We start from the raw sequence: 22,179 nt of genomic DNA, 5'->3' as shown, positions 1-22,179 counted from the left end.
TTTGATGAATTTGGTCTCATGGACAGCTGAGACACCCACCCTAATTCCATCATCTCGGGGGGATGCATGGTGCTTTGATCAGGTGGTGGTGGCACAGATCACCACCAAAGAAGAACTGGAAAAGACAGCAGAGAATAATGGGGATTCGTACAGATTGTGGATCCCTGAAGAATATAATTCTAAACCCATATAGTCTATTAGGAACACCACTAAAATGTAGCTATGAAAAAGCCAAATTAAAATAATGGGATTTCAACTGTTTTTTATTAAATATTCCACATTATTAGTCTGGAAAATTTATTTTGATACAGTATTCCAGATTTTAGGTTTATAAAAGCAAAAGGCTGCCTCACCACTTCTTTTACGTTTGGCTCTTGGAATTCAAAGATCTAAGGTTATGACTTGGGGTGTAGGGGGACAGGCATTACAAAATATAGGACAGAACCAGATTATTTAAAGCTTTATAAATCATTAGTAGTATTTTAAAGTCAGTTCTAAATGGCACAGGTAACCAAAGTAACGACGCTAAGACTGGTGAAATGTGATCAGATTTTCTTTTTTCTATTTAAGATTCTGGCTGCTGCATTCTGCACCAACTGTAGCAGGTTGATGTCTTTCTTAGGTAGTCCTGTTACGAGTGCATTCAAATAATCAAAGCCGTGAAGTAATTTTTCAGCATCTTAAAAAGTTATAAGTGGACAAACATTTGCTATATTTCTTAAGTGAAAAAATGCAGTCCTTGTAATCTGATTAATATGTGATTTCAAGTTTAGGTCAGAGTCAACAATTACCCCTAAATCTTTTACCTCCGCGTTGATTTTTAAACCTAAGAGATCAAGTTTATTCCTATTGCCCTTGCTCTATCCATGTTTGCCAATCAACAACATTTCTGTTTTCTCCTTATTTCGTTTGAGAAAGTTACTACTTATCCATTTTGAAATACTGTTCAGACATTGGATCTGAGAGTCAAGAGCGTCAGGGTCATTAGGCGCTATCGATAAGTAAAGAGGTGTGTCATCTGCATAGCTGTTGTAGCTTTGAGATAATCTGACCTAATGGAAGTATGTAGATAGAAAAAAGCAGTGAACCCAGAATAGATCCTTGTGGTACACCTTTTATGCAATATCATGGGTCTCCGAAGTACAATCACCACAACTAACGATGAATTTTCTACCTGTTAAGTGAAACAGAAACCAATTTAAGACACTGCCAGTGAGGCCCACCATTGTCTAATTTATAAGAATACTGTGGTCTGTGGTGTCAAATGCAGCACTTAAGCCTAAGAGAACAAAAACAGATATACAGCCTCTGTCTGCATTAACCCGCAAATAATTTACTACTTTAACCAGTGCAGTTTCTGTAGTATGATTTGTTGTATCACCTGACTAGAACTTATCAAGAATAGAATGCTGAATCGAGTAATCGTTTAGCTGCTTAATGACTACCTTTTCCAGAATTCTCCTTAAGAAAGGCTGATTAGATATTGGTCTAAAATTGTCAAAGACAGGGGAGTTGAGATTATTTTTCTTGAGCTGGGGTTTAACAACTGCAGTCTTTAGACAGTCAGGGAAGTCCCCCGTATCTAATGATTAGTTCACTACGTCAAGTGCTACATCGATTAGCACATTGGAGATCTCTTTAAAAAAAGCCTGTTGGTATTTGGTCAAGGATGCATGTGGACGGTTTCAGTTGAGAAATTATTCTACGTAGTTCAGGTCGATCTACTAAAGTCAAACAATTTACCTGCTTAAAAGGAAGATTGAATTAACTTTGGGGGGCGGGATGTAGTATATTACTTCTAATACCAGTAACGGCGCACTGCACATTACACTTGACTTCAGCATTCCTAGTTTTCCTGCTCTTTCTCTGTACATTTAGCATTCGTTTGCTCAGAGGTTGATGCGCTTGCTGTTTCCTGAGCATCTCTTCTTTTCTCCATCCTAGTGGCCCGCTTCTTCTCTTCTTTCGTTGGCATCTTTTTGCGTTAAAACTGATCAAGTCAGGGTTTGTGTTGCAATTATTTACTACATTTTCTTTAATTTTTCACTTAAGCTGCCACTTAAATCTTCAGTCTGCCTCAAGAATGATTTTATGATATGAAGAGGTGGGGGAAGTGACGGCAAAGGTGGTAGGGATGAGAACGGCATCCACACACATGTGCCACACGGCTGCCCTGCTGCCCACTGTAATAAAAAGAGGAATAATCTTGGAGGTCAATCATCACCCTGAAAGCTGGTAGTAGATGTCACATTGTATATGTGTACCAAATTTCAGGTCAAATGGTTTTTGAGCTACAGGTGATTTCAAATCCTGGACAGACAAACGAACAGCCACGGTAGTGTATTATATATAAAGATCATTTGTTTGATCATCATCTACATGTCATTTAGTACTTAAATAAAGATCTCTAGTGAAAAAACAAAAAATCATCAGACAAGTTACATGTAGACATTTTGATGAGCCGCTAGATGAGTTCTAATAGTATGATACCCACTTTGCCAATTATGATGACAATTTTGGTGACCACAATCCTAAAGATGCATCAGAGACAGAAAAGAAACTTGAAGTTCTACTATACTTGCAGAGTTCATATTGTGAACCTCTTCTACAGAAGTCAAGAAACAGGAAAGGGTGGTTGCCAGGTAATTCCAGGATCAGGAATTGGCTTTCCTATGGAGAAAACACAGTAATGTGCTCAATGTTCGTTATCTTTGAGTGGATGTCAAATACGCATGTCAAATTTTTCAAAAGTGCGCTGTGCTCCTCTGCAGTAACATAAACGAGAGGTATAAATAGAACTGGAGGTGAAAGAAGCAAAGCGCAGGCTTAATATGACTACCTGGGAGATTTTGGATGACCACGTCAAGGAGACTGGCATTTCAGTAAGGGCTGGGTGGAAGTGGGCAGCCAATACCGCCATACAACTGGCAGAGTGTTCACTCAGGGTGAGATATTTAATTGGAATCCCTTGCATTGAGTGACAAGTCCTTAGAACATCCCACTTTTGACAGTGGCTAAAGGCAGACCCAAGGGATCAAAGAACCATGATCCAACTAGCAGTGAGGAACCTGGAGGATGAAGGGTGGAGAATATGGTCAGGATCTGTCACAAGGAGCTGGGATAAGATGCAAACTCCCTGTAAGAACCACCACCTGGACTGATCTGTGGAAGTTGCTGTTGTTCCACAAATCTTTCCTGCTAAGAGCAGCATGTGACACCCTCTCTACAATCATCCTAGGGCACAAGTAAGCCATTTTAAGCTTATCCATTTACTGTGAGAGTTATTCTTTTTAAACTGAATTGCTATTGTACAACTAATTCCATTATTTAACAGATGTAGGTTCATTTTTTTAGACATCATTAATTTGTTTTGCTTGAAGCAATTCAGAGGGTAAACCTCATCAGGGAGCAGAAAGAAAAAAAAGAGAAACACAACACAAGCAACTGGCCTGGTGTTAATTTCAGCAATTAAAAAACATTTTGTTTGCCTGCTGGATAATGTTAAGTATTTCAACGCGTTTGTTCCAGTGGGGTGTCTCTGTTGTGCTTTGGAGACCTCTTGAAATCACAGCTGTCAGTTTGAATGCACTCCAATGACCTTTGACAGACACAATTAGATACTCAGAGGCTCCCGCAGTGCGGTGCTAGCAGACACACGGCCACACATTGTTGTGACAGAAATGCCGGCACAATTTCACATGTTGTCACTTTGTTGAGATGAAGCTTTGCAGGCACTCAGCTGCACCAGGGCTGTATTTATAGGAGAAAATATCAAAATAAGACCTGGCTATGTCATCATCTGCGTGGAAAAAAACAAACAAACACACATTAAAATTCTACTAATACTAATGGGTATAAATGGGGGCATTGGGATCTGTGTCCACATGGGTTTTTCTGGCTGCTTCTCCCCAAGGATGTGCAGATTAGGTCAGCTGGTAACTCTAAACTGGGCCTGTGAGGGTGTGTGATGGACTGGTACCTCCATTCAGAGTTGGTTCCCGGCAGCTTCCCCCTTCTGGTTCTCGAGTGAAGGAGGGTCGACAAAACAGGGATATTTTGGGGTGACAACATGGCTCTCCCCACTTGCTGATAATGTCCACAAAAAAAAACCAATGCTTGATCTGTGGTGGGCTGGCGCCCTGCCCGGGATTTGTTCCTGCCTTGTGCCCTGTGCTGGCTGGGATTGGCTCCAGCAGACTCCTGTGACCCTGTGTTAGGATATAGCAGGTTGGAGAATGACTGACTGACTGACAATGCTTGATGGCGTGAGAGAAACAACAAAAGTAAATGCCATGTAGTGGAGTGGCAACTAAGTGTTTCAGCTCTAATGATGGGTCGACTGACATGGAGACAACCATGGGATATGCACGACATAGCCATGCCCGCCAACTCACAGAGCCCCGCCCACCAACTCTAAGACCATGGGATACGACGACAACTCACAGAGCCCCGCCCACCAACTCTAAGACCATGGGACAAGAACGCCTGCTGACCCGCTCGCCCGCCTGACTGTTACCAGCATTCACCGCAGTGTACTGGAGTGTAAAACTATCGCAGCTGCTAAGCTTTCAGCCACGTGAGATTGAGCAATAACAGGTCTGTGATGCCCTTAGATGTCCGGGGCTGCATGCGCACTGCACTGGATGGATCAACATGTGTCTACCCGGCGCCGAGAGGTGTGGTTAAGCCGTTGAACCCCATTCGTGATGGGGACCGGGGCTTGCAATTGTTCCCCACGAACAAGGAATTCCCAGTAAGTGTGGGTCATAAGCTCGCACTGATTAAGTCCCTGCCTTTTGTACACACCGCCCGTCGCTACTATCGATTGGATGGTTTAGTGAGGTCCTCGGATCAGCCCTGCTGCGGTCGCTCGTGGCCTCTGGCGGAGCGCAGAGAAGACGATTGAACTTGACTATCTAGAGGAAGTAAAAGTCGTAATTCCGTAGGTGAACCTGCTGAAGGATCATTACCGGTTGTGCCAACCCATCATTGGATGGTTAGGACCCGAAACCTCTCGGGCCCGCTTCCCCGCCCTCTCTCCAGAGAGGCGTAGGGGGTGGAAAGGGCGTCCTCCCTGGGCGTCCTTCCCCTCTTCCCCCATTCTGCCCTTCATGCCCCACCTCGCTCTGGGAGGTGGGGGTGTGGCGGCGGTCCTCCAGTTTTCAGTCACGGACAATTGTATGTTGCTCTCTCCAGAGTTCCATCTTTCATTCACTTACATTCGTATCCTCAAACCCACCCCATTTGGACAACTGTGTCTTTCAGGAAGTGTTCACCCATCAATACATAATTATGCGGCGTATGCTATGCTGTGGGTTGGCTAGTTATTATAATATCAACACCTTTCAAACCCACTTATCTCAATTATTCTAATTATTACTAATAATATTATTTACTTGGTATATACTGCTATCATCTATAAATGGGACTATAAAAGTATATAAGGGAGATGCTCCCAGATGGTGGCATCTCATTTCAGACGTGGTAGCCATATAAAGTGAGCAAAAGAGCACTATACCAGGGGAATTTTCCCAGTCAGACAGCTAGAACAATATGTTGTAACCACAAGGGGGTGCCACTTAGCCCCATACCACAGATACAATAATGTCCAACACGATTCTAGGTTCAATAAAAAAAGGTTTTTATTCACCTCTAACACCTTCTTTATACAATGACCGGTCAGATTATTATTTTCTCCTTCCACCCCAGCTGCCTCCTGACCCTGATTCATTTAAGTGAGGCTGCAGGCTCTCTTTGAATGTAACCTGGGAAAAACTTCCAGTGTCATGCCCAGGTCGTCTGTAGCACTTCTGGGTCGTGTGGAAACCAATGCAGTCCTCCCCTAGCAGTACCCTCTGGTGCTACCCAAAGACCCCGACAGAGGTGTATTTCTAGACTCAAATTTATATGCCACCCTGTGGGTGTCCTAATTGGATTTAGCCTTGAGGAACACTGACATCTATTGTTTGAAGGAATGAACTGGTCATGTTATGCCCGTTCACCCATTCCATCCATTATGGCACCCTGTCCTGGAAAGAATTCATCCCCCATTCCAGCCAGGAGGCTGGTCTTTCTTCCACGGTAACTACTATTTATATATAATGCTTAAAAAAACTAAGGGAGCACTTAGTTATCACAGTCTAACACCAAGTCAATTAAGCTTCAGCCATCACACAGGAAAGTAATTTTAAGCTCTTGTCTATTTGTCTTCCAGCCTGGCTTCAGTCACTTGCTCTGAGCCACCAGGTGGCACTTGTCAAACAAACTGTAGTTAAAAGGGAAAAGAAAAAACAACAAAGGTACTTCCAGGGTCAAAATCTTGGGACGGGACCCAGTCAATAGGCTTCCCCTGATCAAATGAGGGAGGTGTGCAAATATATGCATATTATATATACATATATATACACACACACACACATTATATATATATATATATATATATTATATATATATATATATATATATATATATATATACATACATACACTATATGGACAGAAGTATTGGGATGTCTGACCATTACACCAACAGGGACTTTAATGACATTGTATTCAAATACATAAACTTTAATATGGAGTTGGTTCACCCTTTGCAGCTATAACAGCTTCCACTTTTCTTGGAAGGCTTTCCACAAGATTTTGGAGTATTTCTGTGGGAATTTGTGCTCATTCATTCTGTAGAGTATTTATGAGGTCAGGCACTGATGTTGGACGAGAAGGCCTGGCTCGCATCTCTGCTCCAGTTCATCCCAAAAGGTTCAGGTCAGGGGTTAAGGTTAAGGCTCTGTGTGGTCCAGTCAAGTTCTTCCACACCAAAGTCATCCCGCCATGTCTTTATGGACCTTGCTTTGTGTACTGGGACACAGTTATGCTGGGATAGAAAAGGACTTTCCCAAACTTTTTCCACAAAGTTGAAAGCATAGTGTTATCCGAAATGTCATGGCATGCTGAAGCATTAAGACTTGCCTTCACTGGAAGTAAGGGGCACAGCCCAAACCCTGAAAAACAGCCCCACACCATTATAGCTCCTCCACCAAACTTCACAGTTGGCACAATGCAGTCAGGCAAGTTACGTTCTCCCAGCATCCTCCAAAACCAGACTCACCCATCCGACTGCCAAACAAAGAAGCGCAATTAGTCACTCCATAGAACACATTTCCACCACTCCATTCGATGCTTGGCATTGGACTCGGTGATGTGAGGCTTGCATGCAGCTGCTCAGACATGGAAACCTATTCCATGAAGCTCCCATCACACAGTTAACACCAGTGGAAGTTTAGAACTCTTCAGCTATGGAATCAGCAGAGTGTTGGTAACTTTTACACACCATACACCTTAGCAGTCGTTGACCCCGCTCTGTGACTTTATGTGGTATTTTGCTTCATGGCTGAGTTGCTGTTGTTCTTAAACGCTTCTTTCACTTTCCAATAATGCCACTTACAGCTGACCGTGGAATATCCAACAGGGATGACATTTCACAAACCGTCTTCTTGCAAAGGTGGCATCCTATCACCATACCATGCTTCAAGTCACCAGCATTTCAGCAGGACCCATTTTATTTCACAAATGTTAGTAAATGGAGACTGCACGGCTAAGTGCTTGAGTTAATATATCTGTGGCAGTGGGTCTGATTGAAACACTAGAATTCAGTAATTAAAAGATGTGTCCCAATACTTTTGTCCGTATTGTGCAGTCAGCAACCAGCTGGTGGCACATTTGAAATAATGTGAAGAAAAAGGGAGTAAGCAGGGATATATTTGTGTATTGGCAACTAAGATAAAATAATAGAAGGAGGAGAAAAATCAGTGTCAAGAGAGCTACGTAAAAAATATTAGGGAAGAAAAATAGGTGATGGCTAGAAATATGGGAGAACTCAGTGACACAGGTAAAAGGGGAGCACAGCAAGAGGTGTGACATGTACTTACAAATATTTATTATGGGGAATTGCAGAGGCCCAGTAGTTAGTAATGCTGTCACAAAAGTCTATAGCCACACCTAATCACTCTCACAATTTCTTGTGCTTAGCAGGTATTGCCCACATCAGGCCCACAATGTCATGTGTGACACATAGGGGGCGCTATCAACCCTTTGAACCCTCAGACAACACGTTTGACACCAGGTAAAAGTCCAATAATTATATTTATTATTATAATAATGTGCACAAAGCACCTCCACCTCCACTATACTCAAATAAATCAATAACACAATACACTAATCCTCCACTCCCAGCAGCTCAGTCACCCTTCCTCCCAACTCGGCTCTCTGCTGGGATCTCCCACAGTCCTTTTAAACTCCTTGACCCGGAAGTGCTTCTGTTCCTCAGTCCACGTGACTTCCTAGCACTTCCAGGTCAGATCAAAACTCTTCTTTTCTTCAGCCCGGAAGTACATCATTTCTTCCGTTCCCGTGACTGGGAAGTACTTCCGGGCTATACGGAAAGTACAGGTCGTTGGGCCTCCCTGCAGCGTCCCCTGGTGGCCCCCACGGTATCCAGCAGGGCTGTGAAGAAGAACTCCAATGTCTATGATGCCCTGCTGGAATTCGGGGCCCCTCCATGTTGCAGGGAGAGCTCCACCTAGTGATGTGGGGGTATTGGCCGGGATAAACTGCTGGCCATATATCACACACGTCATGAAAAAACTAATGTCAAATAAATAAATAAATAGATACATAGATAAATAGATTAATTAATTAATTAATAATAAAAAAGAAAAAAAAGCCCTAGAGTCCCGGAGGCAGAGAGGCTGGTACTGTGTGATATTTGGTTGACTGACTTGCAGAGGCAAAACCAAAGGAGGAGTGAAAGTGTGTGATGTCCTATAAAGCAGTGTTCAAGGAGTCCTAGTATAGTAGCACTGGGAAAGGCTCCATGCTTCCTTATGCATAAGATTAAGAGGTTTAAACACATTCAGAAACGTAACTCCTACCATACATTAGTCAGCCCTGGAGAAGTGCAGTTTTACAGGAGACAGGTGTTTACTTTCTTGGAATGCTAAAGACAAAGCTGTAAAATAAAAGGTGATTCTCACTATATAGGGAGTGGAATTTGCAGGCACTCGATTACCTTTGTGAAATACGTGAAAAAGCACACATGTCATGGCATTGATATGGCATTGCGAGTTTGTAAGGCACATATTTGTGACAAACAAATTGGTGACTAGAGGAATATTTCCATAAAAAGCAAGTTCTCTTCCCTTTGAGCTTAACTGGAAGGCTTTGCCACTAAAGCCTTTCAAAGTGTGCTATGATTTACGAGTGAGGCCCTGGGAACCTCGCTGATGGTTGTTTTTTTATATCCACAATAGAACAATATCCTGATTTTATGGAGCACGCAGAAGTTCATTTGTAAACAGCCGTGAATGTGTGTGTGTTACAGAACAGCAGCACTCTGCGGCAGTACCCCTATTAAATATTCATGTTCACGTCGCCAAAGTCTTTTGGTTTTGACACATAATTGGGTTTTGTTGTTTAAGTCCTTCTTCTGTAGGGCTGCATGATAGGCTCCTGCTGCAGTAGTCAGCAGGCTTGGCAAGAACACTGGAAAAATCCACTAATGTAATAAAATGACAAATGGATGGCTTTGCAGGAGGTCTGCAAGTGTGGAAAATAATCCCATGCAATCCTAATAGAAATACAGTGAGTTCTGCGCCCTCCGCACTCCAACCTGTTCAACTTATATTAAGAACCCCACATAATCACTATAGTTTATCAGATTCTGCCAAGAACCTCAAAATACCAAAAATAGTCCTACTAGTGGAAAATGATGAATTTTAACTGATGAAAAAATCCAAGGAACAAAGAAATATAAACCAATTAATCAGATTGTGTGTATTTCTTGGCGGTCCAATCTTCCTGGACCAAAAACATGACAACACAGTACAGGGAGGCCTCTCCACATCTCCTATTTACTATTCACCCCAGCATGAGCCATGGGCTTGACCACACCCATTTCCCTACATCCCATTTATCATTGCCAGGCAACCATAATTACTCCAAAGATATCTGAACGTGTTGGAACTCTTCAGCTTTAGCAATACATGGCCTCCTGATGTCAGGTTCTCCAAGCTGTGTTTATACATCTTTAACATGTATTTGGTCACATCACTATCTTTTTCCTTGTGTCCAGTAATCTCTAACTGTCTTTTGGGTTTTAGAGATGGCTGCGTCATCATGGCATTATAGCATTCACGTGCATTGTGGTGCACCAGTGCAAATGTATGAGCTGTTGATTGACACGGACACGAATGTGCTTAGAGGTTTCAAGTCATAAAGACTCTGGTGGCATGCTGACAATTTCCCCATTAATAAAACTCCGAAATGCCCTGTGATGGTCTAGCACCGCATCTAGATGTTGCTTTGGGTACAATACTGCCAGGATAACCCTAAATTGGAGTAAGCGACTTTGGTGATAAATTGTTCTGTTGAAGTTCCCAGAAATTCAACACAAGTAGTCCTCATTTTTCATCCTACAGAGGGCTAGTTCCTGCTGTAGTGACAACCTAAACCCACAGAATCTTAAAATGTATTTTTGCAGTTGTATGTACATTCAGTACATTGCTTTTTTAATATGCATAGGTTATTTGTGTCTCTGTTTAATTATTTTGGAGTTTAATATCTTTTGTTTCTCACTATTGCAATGTCGGTGCTCAGTAGGAGGTAGTTGCTTAGACAGTCTGACCATGTAGGGACCAACAAAACACATTCTTTAAGGTTCTAATATAAGTTTTGCGAACTGTGTATATGTATATATCTACAAGGTGGTCCAGATCTAACTATGCAATTATTGCATTGCATTGAATTAAATGTTGCATAGTTAGGTCTGGATCACCTTGTATATATATATAAAAGCCAAATACCACTGACTCGCTCATCACGAAATCTCCCAAACCATGAGGATTTGGGACTTGAAATTTGGAATGTAGGTTACCCTTGGCCCATAGGTGCTCGCTAAGAAACAGTTTTAAAAATTTCGTGGTCCAAGCATGAAATTTCTTATAATTTTTTAGACACATTTGTATGTCTGTCCGCTTTTCACGAGAGAACTACTACTACTATGGATTTAGATTGTTTTTTTTTTCTATAATTTGCTTGAACATTCCGTTGATTTTGCGACTTTCTCATTGCACTAAGTATCTTAGTTCACTTGCGGTACCGATTTATTAGCGCAAATCTAAGAGAAACTCATTGGGCTGCGGTATCCTCCTCACTCACGTGTCTGACTTAGGGTGTAACCTTAACTCTGCTTACTTAGCGAATGAGAGAACTACTTAACGGATTTAGATTGTTTTTTTTCTATAATTTGCTTGAATATTCTGGTTGATTTTGCGACTTCTCTCACTATCCTAAAAATCATAGTTCGCTTGAAGGAGTGATATATTCACGCTAATCCGAGACAGAGGCTGTGGGCCGAGGGGAAGGGGAAGAGTGACATCAGGAGTAGAGAGCTGCCTCACTGTCCTGTTTCACTAATACGCAGGCGAAGCTGCGGGGGACGGCTAGTATATATTATAAAAATATACAGTATATATATATATATATATATATATATATATATATATATATATATATATATATATATATATATATATATATATATATACACACACACCCCTTTTCCCTTCTCTCTGTGTGTGGTTCACCACTCAAATTGTTGGTTTCCACCTGAAGGATTCTGCTGGTGTCATCAGTTTCTGATGTTATTGCTTAGTTTGTTTTTGTTAATTTTATTTGGGCTGATTTAGCCATCATTTTGAACGTTTACTAGTGGGGTCATTTTGACCTCCTATTGTTGGGGCAACACACATATTGTTATGGAAGTGTTCTCCAAGGCCATGAATTGCCAATCACAACACATTGGAATTAAAGTTTACCTTCAAGGTTATTCCTACATCCAGATTCAAATTAAAACCTTTGCCTTTGTTGAATTCTTTTTCCTAATGACCTTTCTAGTTTAGATCTTTTGCTCTCCTTTTTTTTGTAATGGATTTTGGTCTCATGATTTTGTTTTGGTTTGCTGTGCTTTTTGATCTCCCTGTATTTAATTTGTTTCTGTTTTTTGACCATGTCTTTTCTCCTGGTTACATTTAAAATCTAACATGCTCCCATATGCAGAATGACAATAAGGCTTCTGTTATTAGTTTTCTGCTTTTTACGTATTAGAGGTAAATTTGCTCAGAATTTCTAGCACCACCACATTTTTTTATTCAACTCTTGTATAGAATTTAAGAAACCAAAAAGAAAATCATGTTTTGACATAAAAGAAATTCTATTTTTCATTCCTTTTGCATCCTAACATTTGACATTGCACCAGAGGCACATCAAGCCAGTTTGTTTTCTCACAATTTCAGCTTTTGTTCTCATAATTTAGCCAGAAAAACATTTGTCTTGAACTGACAAGACAAATGTTATTGTCCTTCCCGACAAACTTCTTTGAAGAATAAATTTCAAACACATCAGACCATGGGGAGCTGAGTTGTTTTATATTGACAGATGGACAGCCAGACGTGACAATGACATTAGGTGCTTATTGTATTACAGTATATGGAAACACATGTAAAAAAGGGGAGTTCAGGTACAGGGATGCCATGTTTCTATAGGCCACCAGAGGGCACTCTGACAAGGCAGGCCTGGGGTATTATGAAAAAATATTCAATCCCCTTAACGGTCATCATCATTTTCTGCATTGCAAAAGATTTTCATACATATTTAGTCAGTCAGTCATTATCCAACCCGCTATATCCTAACACAGGGTCACTGGGGTCTGCTGGAGCAAATCCCAGCCAGCACAGGGCGCAAGGCAGGAACAAATCCCAGGCAGGGCACCAGCTCACTGCAGGGCACACACACACACACACACACACACACACACACCAAGCACACACTAGGGACAATTTCGGATCGCCAATGCACCTAACTTGCATGTCTTTGGACTGTGGGAGGAAACTGGAGCACCTGGAAGAAACCCATGCAGACACGGGGAGAACAGGCAAACTCCATGTAGGGAGGACCCGGGAAGCGAACCCAGGTTTCCTTACTGCGAGGCAGCAGCGCTACCACTGCGACATATTTATCCATTCAGTATTTTTAATACAAACTCTTATGCTTTAACAGTACATTTCCTAAATCAAAATAAAAAAAATTCTCTATATATTTCACTGAAGAAGAGAAACTCAAACGTATAAACTGTAACTGTATAGCTAGGCTCAGTAAGGGAGAATGGTTTGATTTTGCTAGTTTTTCCTTGTAACATTGTTGAGTTCCTGTCTTTATATAATTAATATACTAACATTTTTAACAGAGATAAATAAACAATGTATTGATGCTTTGTGTTATTAAAATGAAAAGAAGCCTGTTAAGTTGTTACATAGCAGCATGTGACTAATACAGTAGATGTGTTATTGGGAGTACGTAATTTAAAGTGTTTTCATCATTTTTCATCAATGTAAATCTTGTTCTGCTCATTAGGAAGGTCGTTTTATTCTCTACGATAAAGAATACCCTAGGGGGCACACTATTGTAATTTACTATATATGATTTTATTAATCTACTGTATATTTATTTCTCCTTTCATTTCAATACCTTAGATGAAGAGCCCTCTAAGTGGGACAGTTTTTCAGAATATATAATATTTCACTATTCTACTTTGCTTTCTCCTTTCTTTGTAAAAAGAACTTTTAAGCTCTAGGATGGAACATTAATGTGCATCTGTCTCCTTTATCTTTTGAAGATACATTGAGTATCCACTAGGGGGTGCACTGTGCCAGGACATGCAGAATTTTATTATTCAACATCCGGGGTCCTCAGGTTCAGGCCTGTGGCTCCTCTGTGTCTACAGGATTTCACTCTGGCCAGTTTCACAATCATTTTCCTTTTTAATAACAATCGTTGTTAAACTATCTGACTTTTGTTTCTTTCTTATTTTGCATTTAGAGAAGTGAAGTAGTGTGTGATATATACTGTGGATTCATAATGTATTCAGGGCCCTTCACTTTCTGCTCATGTTATTGTGTTGTAGATTTCATTTTAAATGGGTACATTTGCCATTTTTGACCCGGAAGTCTCCACTCAGTAATCCATAATTACAAAATGAAATGTTTTCAGAAAGGTTTGTAAGTATATTAAAAACCAAAAATGGAAATCTCTCATTTATTCTGTTTAAGTATTCAGACCCTTTGCTGTGGCACTCCAAGTTGTGCTCTGGTCCATTTTGTTTGCTTTAATACTCATCAAGGTGTTTCTAGAACTTGAACTGGCACATTGAATTGACTGGACATTGTTTATAAAAGGCACACGATACACCTGTGGATATAAAGATCCACATCTTACACTGCATGTCTGGACAAAAACCAAGCCATGAAGTCCAAGGAACTCTCGGTAAACCTCTGCAATCAAACTGTGTTGAGGCATAAATCAGGACAAGGGTGTAAAACACTTTCTAAAGCTTTGAGTGTTCCCAGGAACACAAATACTTCAAAAATTGTGAAATGGAGGAAGTTTGGAACAACCAGAACTCTTCTTAGAGTTGAAGATAGATAGATAGATAGATAGATAGATAGATAGATAGATAGATAGATAGATAGATAGATAGATAGATAGATAGATAGATAGATAGATAGATAGATAGATAGATAGATAGATAGATAGATAGATAGATACTTTAGTAATCCCAAGTCAGTAGCAGGGACATGGAGACTTGTCGGATTTGAGGGAAGGATGAATGCAGCCAAATACAGAGAGGTTCTTGAAGAAAACTGGCTCCAGAGTGCACATGACGTCACACTGGGGTTCACCATTCAACAGGATGATGACCTGAAGCATACGGCCAAGACAATACAGGAGTGGCTTTGAGACAAGTCTTTGACTGTCCTTGAGTGGCCCAACCAAAGTCCAGACTTAAAACTCATTGAACATCTATGGAGTGACCTGAAGATGTCAGACGCTTCAAATTCAATTCAACGGAACTGGAAAGAATACGCTGCTCAAATCCAGGTGTGCAAAGCTTGTAGAGAATTACTCAAGAAGACTTGAAGCTAGGATTGCTGCCAAAGAGGCTTCTGCAAAGTAGTGAATTAAGGGTCTGAATTCTTACATGAATAAGAGATTTCAGTTTTCGATGTTTAATAAATTTGGAAGCCCTTCTGAAAACATATTTTCACTTTGTCATTATTGGTTATTGAATCTAGATGGACAGTCTATATGGCAAATTAATCCATATAAAATTAAATCTCCAACACAATAAAGTGAGAAGAAAGTGAATGGGGTCTAAATATGTTTTGAATCCACTGTTAATTTTTTTAAAAAATATTTTTTTTACATAGATTTAAATAAGTTTGTCATTTGGAGTTTACTCTGTTAATTTTATCCAAATGAATTAATGATCAGTAAAGTAGACACGGGTGCAAATGACGCTGAATGCTAAAGGGCAGCAGCCACTGCAATGTTACAAGAATTTGTGTGTCTTTTAGCAAATGTGGGCTTAAATAATCTGAACACTAACAAAAAACGAAATAATAAAAAACAAGATGATAAGTACAAATCATTACCATCTAATGAACATTAATGCTTCATTAAGTAATTATTAAGTATAACCAGTCTTGTCATTTCTGGAGTAATATAAGCAAACACAGAAACTGGGAAATTGCAGCTTGCTTAATTAATGGAGAAGTCCAATTAAAAGGAGAAATTGGTTGGAACAAAAGCCTGCAGCCACAGAGGGGGCACAGGACTGAACTGGAAGACCTCAGTGTTTCCTCTGTTTTTTGCCTTCTTAATCAAAGCTTATAATTTAGGCTACAAAGCCCAGTAGGAGATGTTCATTTATGGTATATAAAGTTTGTCATTAATGAATATATATTGCTTTGAATTTTTTTTTTTTTTATCGTCTAGTCTAGTGGGTGGTCTATTGCTGTATAGATAGACAGATAGATAGATAGATACTTTATTAATCCCAAGGGGAAATTCACATACTCCAGCAGCAGCATACTGATACAAATACCACTGCGCCACCGTGCCGCCCTGTGTGAAAGACAATTAAATGCAATTTAAAATAAATGTTTTTCCTTCCTTGTTACAACAAGTAGGTTCATATTTAATTTTCTCTTGTTATCCTCAATAAGAAAGTCCTATACTTTATTTTGTATTTCTTTCTTTTTCATATATGTCTTTTCAATTAAAGCCTTTTCATGACTCTCTTTTAATAGTTTGCCTAAATAGCATGTGCCATTCTATTTAATGCCTAGGTATTACATACAATGCCGAGGGAAAGTATATATAATATTAAAATAATTCGGATATTTCATACTTTGCCCAAAAATGCCAGGAATTCTATATATTGCCTAGGCATTCTATACAATGCCCGCATTTCAAACATTGCTGGTAACATATATACCACAACACTAACAAGTGTCATTTCAGTGCTGAGTTTGTTTATCAATCAAGACACAATGCTATTTGAAAATGTGAAGAAAAGTATTAGAATTTGAATGGTATTTAAATGTTATTAAGTGAATTAATAAAATAAAAATATGCTGCAAACATCTGACATCTGTACTCTGTATACTGGTGACTTTGAAAATTCCAATACAGTATGTGAAAAATTCAACTGCAAGACAAATTTAACAGGGAAAACCGAGATCCACCACAAGAGATGGATGCAGAATTACACTGCAAATAAAGCCCACAGTATTTCTGATTCACAATAGTTTGCAGCAAACAGAGCTTCACCATGTTGAATGCAACACTGTAGGACCACTCTGTAACGAGTCAAATGCAGGCTGTATTGATCAAGCTGTTCTGTCAAAGAACTAGCAGGCAACCTTTTGAGCAAAAGCCAGGAGATGCACGCAAAAAAACAAAACAAAATATATAAAGTGAAACGAAACTGAAGCCCAATAAGAGAGACAATAATCATGAAGGTCCAAACCGAAAGTAAATGCGAGAAAAGATCACAAAGAAACTTTGAATGCTTCAGAGATTTGGTATCCACAGATCAGATAAGGATTTGCACTCATAGCTGTCATTTTACCGCCCTGCCTCAATTACACATGGGTCACGACCTCAGAGGCCATGCCCCTAGCAACGCTGGACATGGACCTAACGACAGAAAAAACACTGGCAGCCTTTGAGGGCCCAAAATCATACCAAAGCTTGACCCAGGCGCGTGTAAAGTGACTTTGGCAGTTTTGGCCTTTCATTTAATTTCATCAAGTTTATTTGTAACTTTATTCCGAAGGAGTTAACAACTGTTGCAATCAGTACCAAACACTCTCCTGTTCTGCATTTTGACTTGTCTTCTCCAATAGTTTTTTTAATGAAACTCGGGCGCAGGTATTGTGACACTGAAGAGATTGGTGCAGTGAGAAATTCTTGTTGGGTTCCCACTAGTATGTAATATCTGATTTATCGATGGCTCTCTTCTTCATGTAGCAGTTCTAATATCCAAGTGAGAATTTAAATCAGTATATATAATATTTCATTCATTTATATTGTTCTCCTCTCTTTATGAAAGCCATTTTATTATTTATGACAAGGCACCCACTAGCAGGAGATCTTTTGTAGTCAATGTAATATCTGATTAATCTACACCTTCCTCTTCTTTTTTGTTGAGGCTGTTTTCATTGTTCTCACTGGAGAGCCATTGTCAATGCCCGTGTGAGGCACACATTAGTGGCAGTCCAGGGTAACGTGTTATATTTTACATGGATATGTGTTACAGCGATGTCTGCCAGCTCTATAATGAAATGCCAGAGGTGTTAATGTAATTTTGTAATGCCATTTTTCAAATGTAATGTAATTTGTGTATGCAATGGTATCTAATTTAGTGACTGATGGAAGAAGAAGTGGAACAAACCTTTCAGTTCAGACTTGCTGCCCGAGAGAAAGTAAAGTCTTGTTTTTATGGAGTCTATTCTTCTTTGCCAACCTTTGTCCCCTGCACTAAGCCCCAAAAGAAATGGGTACTCCTGACATGCATCAGGCTGCCACCTGCTCTAGTCACCCATCTCAAACACACCACATTAAGAGCAAGTGAGGTATGGCACCACTAGGTGGCACTCAAGTGCAAAGTAAGTACTGCACTCCCATCAATTATGTAACCCTTTTTGACCTAAACCCCAAAAATCTGTCATGGGACCCTTGGCATTTGTGACTGTAAAGTACAGTAGTGATATTTTAATCTATTATTAACTATTTTATGCCCTTGATTTAGTATAAATTTAGCTTATGTTAGTTCTGAATGCATATAATATGTACACAAAAATGTAAATTAATGTTTTATATTTCATTGTAAAGCAATGAGAACCCACAAAATAAATGAAACTGAATGAAAAAAGAATAAAAAACAAAGCCTTTTGTGAAATGATAAAAGCTATTGTAAGTCTGAGCCACCTTTATTAAAAGCGTAATGTATGCCCTCCGTGGAGTTTTTATTTTTTTTGCCAGCAGGGCATATGAGTGTATTAGACTGAAAATAGTTATTAATTACACAATCATCAAGAGGTTTATGTCCTCAGATTCAACACAAATGTAACTTTCTATTCATATCACGCACCATGCAAAATATCATTAGGCTGTATTATTACTCGAAAACAGGGGTCCCCAACTCCGGTCCTGGAGGGCCACAGTGGCTGCAGGTTTTCATTCTAACCCTTTTCTTAATTAGTGATGTTTTTGCTGCTAATTAACTTCTTTAATTTAACTTCATTCAATGGTCTGAATGTGGATCCCAAAGCCCCAGTGCAGTGATGGGGACACTGTGCTGTAAAAATGGTGCCGTCCATCAGCTGAGACATAAGACCAAAGTCCTGACTCTCTGTGGTCATTCAAGATCCCTGGGTGTCCTTCATAAAGAGTAGGGTGTATCCCAATGTCCTTGCTAAACTGTCCACCACGGCTTGGTCATTCTGGTCCCCTAATCATCCCCTGTTTCCAATTGGCTAATTATCTCTCATCCCTTCACCACTTAACAGCTAATGTGTGGTAAGCATACTGGTGCAAAATGGCTGCCGTCGCATCACCTAGGTGGATGCTATACGTTAGTGGTGGTTGAACTGGCTCCCCACTCACTGTGTAAAGCACTTTGAGTACTTAGAAAAATGCTATATAAATGTAATGAATTATTATTATGATGACATCAGCACTGTACAACTCTGAGTCATGTTGCATTGCAAAGTCATAGCAACCACTACTCAAAATGGCATCGGGTAAAATTCAGAGCCATTTGAAAACAAACCCTTAGCTAATAAACAATGTCAGAACTGGATTCAGTGACACTAAAAACTGTACTTGTACATAAGGCAACACAAGGGGAAATGTGTAAAAAAAATTAACAATGAATGTTGATCATGAGACCTGGCAGTACAAGTGGGTTCAGGGGGTACCGTTATTCCAAGGGCCACTAGAAGGCACTCTGACTTGGCAGCTCAGAGTTTGGTGAACATATCTGATCCTGGAAAGAATTTTTGTTTAGGGGTTTGTATGACATTTTGTGCCAGAATTTCAGTAAACCAGGAGTTGTGAGGAGTGATAGTGCAAAGGCTCGGCTGCTGGGTAAGTATGACAGTAAGTGGGAGACCAGTGTGCTGCTCTGTCATCATGAATTCTGAGTCTAGAAGTAGTTGAGCCACCTTAAAAAAACAGAAAGGGTCAAAACCCAACATTGAGGTAAGGAAGAGAGAAGTTTCAAAGTAAGTGATCATGGCGCTGGAAAGTGGCGACGCGTTACATGTTAATTAGCACATGCAGATAGATAGATAGATAGATAGATAGATAGATAGATAGATAGATAGATAGATAGATAGATAGATAGATAGATAGATAGATAGATAGATAGATAGATAGATAGATAGATAGATACTTTATTAATCCCAAGGGGAAATTCACATACTCCAGCAGCAGCATGCTGACAAAGAACAATATTAAAGAGTGATAACAATGCAGGTATACAGACAGACAATAACTTTTGAATAATGTTAACATTTACCCCCTGGGTGGAATTGAAGAGTCGCATAGTGTGGGGGAGGAACGATCTTCTCAGTCTGTCAGTGGAGCAGGACAGTGACAGCAGTCTGTTGCTGAGGCTGCTCCTCTGTCTGGAGATGATCCTGTTTAGTGGATACAGTGGATTCTCCATAATTGATAGGAGCCTGCTGAGCGCCCGTCGCTCTGCCACGGATGTCAAACTGTCCAGCTCCATGCCTACAATAGAGCCTGCCTTCTTCACCAGTTTGTCCAGGCGTGAGGTGTCCCTCTTCTTTATGCTGCCTCCCCAGCACACCACCGCGTAGAAGAGGGCGCTCGCCACAACCATCTGATAGAAAGACGTAAGTAAAAAAGGAAGGATTTCACTGTGCTCTGCACTCATGACAATACTGACCAATGAACCTGCCTATATAGCACAATGGAAGGTCCATGCTTTGCGCTTTTGGTTTTATTTTGTTTGTTGTGTACTTCTTTTTTTCCTTCCTACTTTAATGCCTAAATGAACCATATTTTGATATATTCAGAAGTCTTTTCTAGTTTTCTTCAGCTGTGCATTGGTCTCCCAAAACAAAAGTTTGCTAGTGTTAAGAGAGGTGCTGGCTCCAGTTACTGATTCCGTTAGGTGACGGTTGATGATGGTGTAGTTGGTGTGACTATGTTGGGGTTACTGATCTAAAAGACTCTCTCTGCATATCATATTCATTGACAATGATGAGCTTTTCCTCCTAACTGTATAAATAGATTTCCTTTTCCATCTCACATTAGTCTACTATTAGCGATATTTACCAATCAGATACTTTGGAAATGTGATAAACCTACAACAAAATTGACTTTTTTTGTGTTTTCTCAATAGGTTTTGGAATGACGACGCCAGCAACAGTTACTGGCAAAGTATTTCTGATCTTTTATGGACTGCTGGGGTGTGCAAGCACCATCCTGTTTTTTAACCTCTTCTTGGAGCGCATCATCACTCTTCTGGCAGTTATCATGAAAGCCTGTCGTGAGAGGCGGCTGCGAAGGAACGGCCTGATGCCCCCGACCATCCACAGGGCTTCGGCCTTCTCCCACTCTGAGAGCCTGGCTGGATGGAAACCATCTGTTTACTACGTCATGATGATCCTAGGCATTTCAGCCATTATCCTGTCATGCTGTGCTTCTGCCATGTACACCCCTGTTGAGGGCTGGAATTATATCGACTCCCTCTACTACTGCTTTGTTACCTTTAGCACTATTGGCTTTGGGGACTTGGTGAGCAGCCAGAATGCTGCCTACGAGAACCAGGGATTGTACAGATTTGGCAATTTCCTCATCATACTGATGGGTGTTTGCTGCCTTTACTCTCTGTTTAACGTTATTTCTATCATTATTAAGCAAATGCTCAACTGGATGCTGAAAAAGCTGGAATGCCAATGCTGCCAAGGATGTCACAAAAGTAATGCGTTCCTGGGGAGGCGCAATGCCATCACTCCTGGCTCCCGGATCCGCAGGAATCACTTTTCCATGGAAGCCGAGCAGCAATATGATAGCGACATAGATGGACGGAGGCTCTCGGGTGAGATGATCTCCATGAGGGATCTGACTGCCTCCAATAAGGTCTCACTGGCCATCATGCAAAAGCATCTTTCAGAGACGGCTAATGGTTTCCCACGGACTGTCTGCTTGAGCAATCGGCACAATGGCTTCTCTGATGGAGTTGGGGCCTTGGCCATTATGAATAACCGTCTGGCAGAGACCAGTGACACCAGGTAGACAGACAGAGAGTGGGATTTTAAGAGGACAGGAATTTTTTTTTTTTTTTTTAAAGAATGTCTTTAGAAGGTAAAAAAAAAGAACACAGGTATAATTCAGTTTTTTTAGCAATTGGCCTCACACTGGAAGGAAGTTTGTATTTTTGAAGGAACAGTCCTTACCCAGGAGAGCTGCCATGGCTGGAGGTTTATGTTGCAATCTATTAAAAATGAAAAACATCTCTTGACTAAAGGGTTATTTTGAGTAATTACACTATTTACAACTTTGAATTTACTGGGTTTTTTTTTTACTCATTTCTATAATCTTTTTGAAAATTTTCTGATGACCCTGTCGTATATGTCTATCCTGTAAAAAGTGAACTGCACTTAATACAGTGCATTCAGAAACACAGTGGCGCTCATCTCCTCTCAACTTCATGGGACAAACACGGGGCTTAAAAAGTTCTGAAAGTTTT

The 22,179-nt window shown here is 40.3% G+C and overlaps 1 protein-coding gene across 1 annotated transcript in view; it reads left to right on the top strand.

Annotated features, from left to right (window-relative positions):
- Positions 1–21,770, top strand: part of LOC114665736 (potassium channel, subfamily K, member 12) — a 143,963-nt gene extending 122,193 nt beyond the window's left edge. Inside the window, exon 2 of the mRNA XM_028820355.2 lies at positions 20,830–21,770. Within this exon, the coding sequence (XP_028676188.2) occupies positions 20,830–21,725 (896 nt within the window). The 3' untranslated portion in view covers positions 21,726–21,770. The remainder of the gene's footprint in view (positions 1–20,829) is intronic.
- Positions 21,771–22,179: the final 409 nt, after the last annotated feature.

Source organism: Erpetoichthys calabaricus, chromosome 15, assembly GCF_900747795.2.
Source record: "Erpetoichthys calabaricus chromosome 15, fErpCal1.3, whole genome shotgun sequence".
In the NCBI taxonomy this organism is placed as follows: domain Eukaryota; kingdom Metazoa; phylum Chordata; class Cladistia; order Polypteriformes; family Polypteridae; genus Erpetoichthys; species Erpetoichthys calabaricus.
Note: the sequence above shows the minus strand (reverse complement) of the source record. Positions and strands in the feature narration are given on the sequence as shown.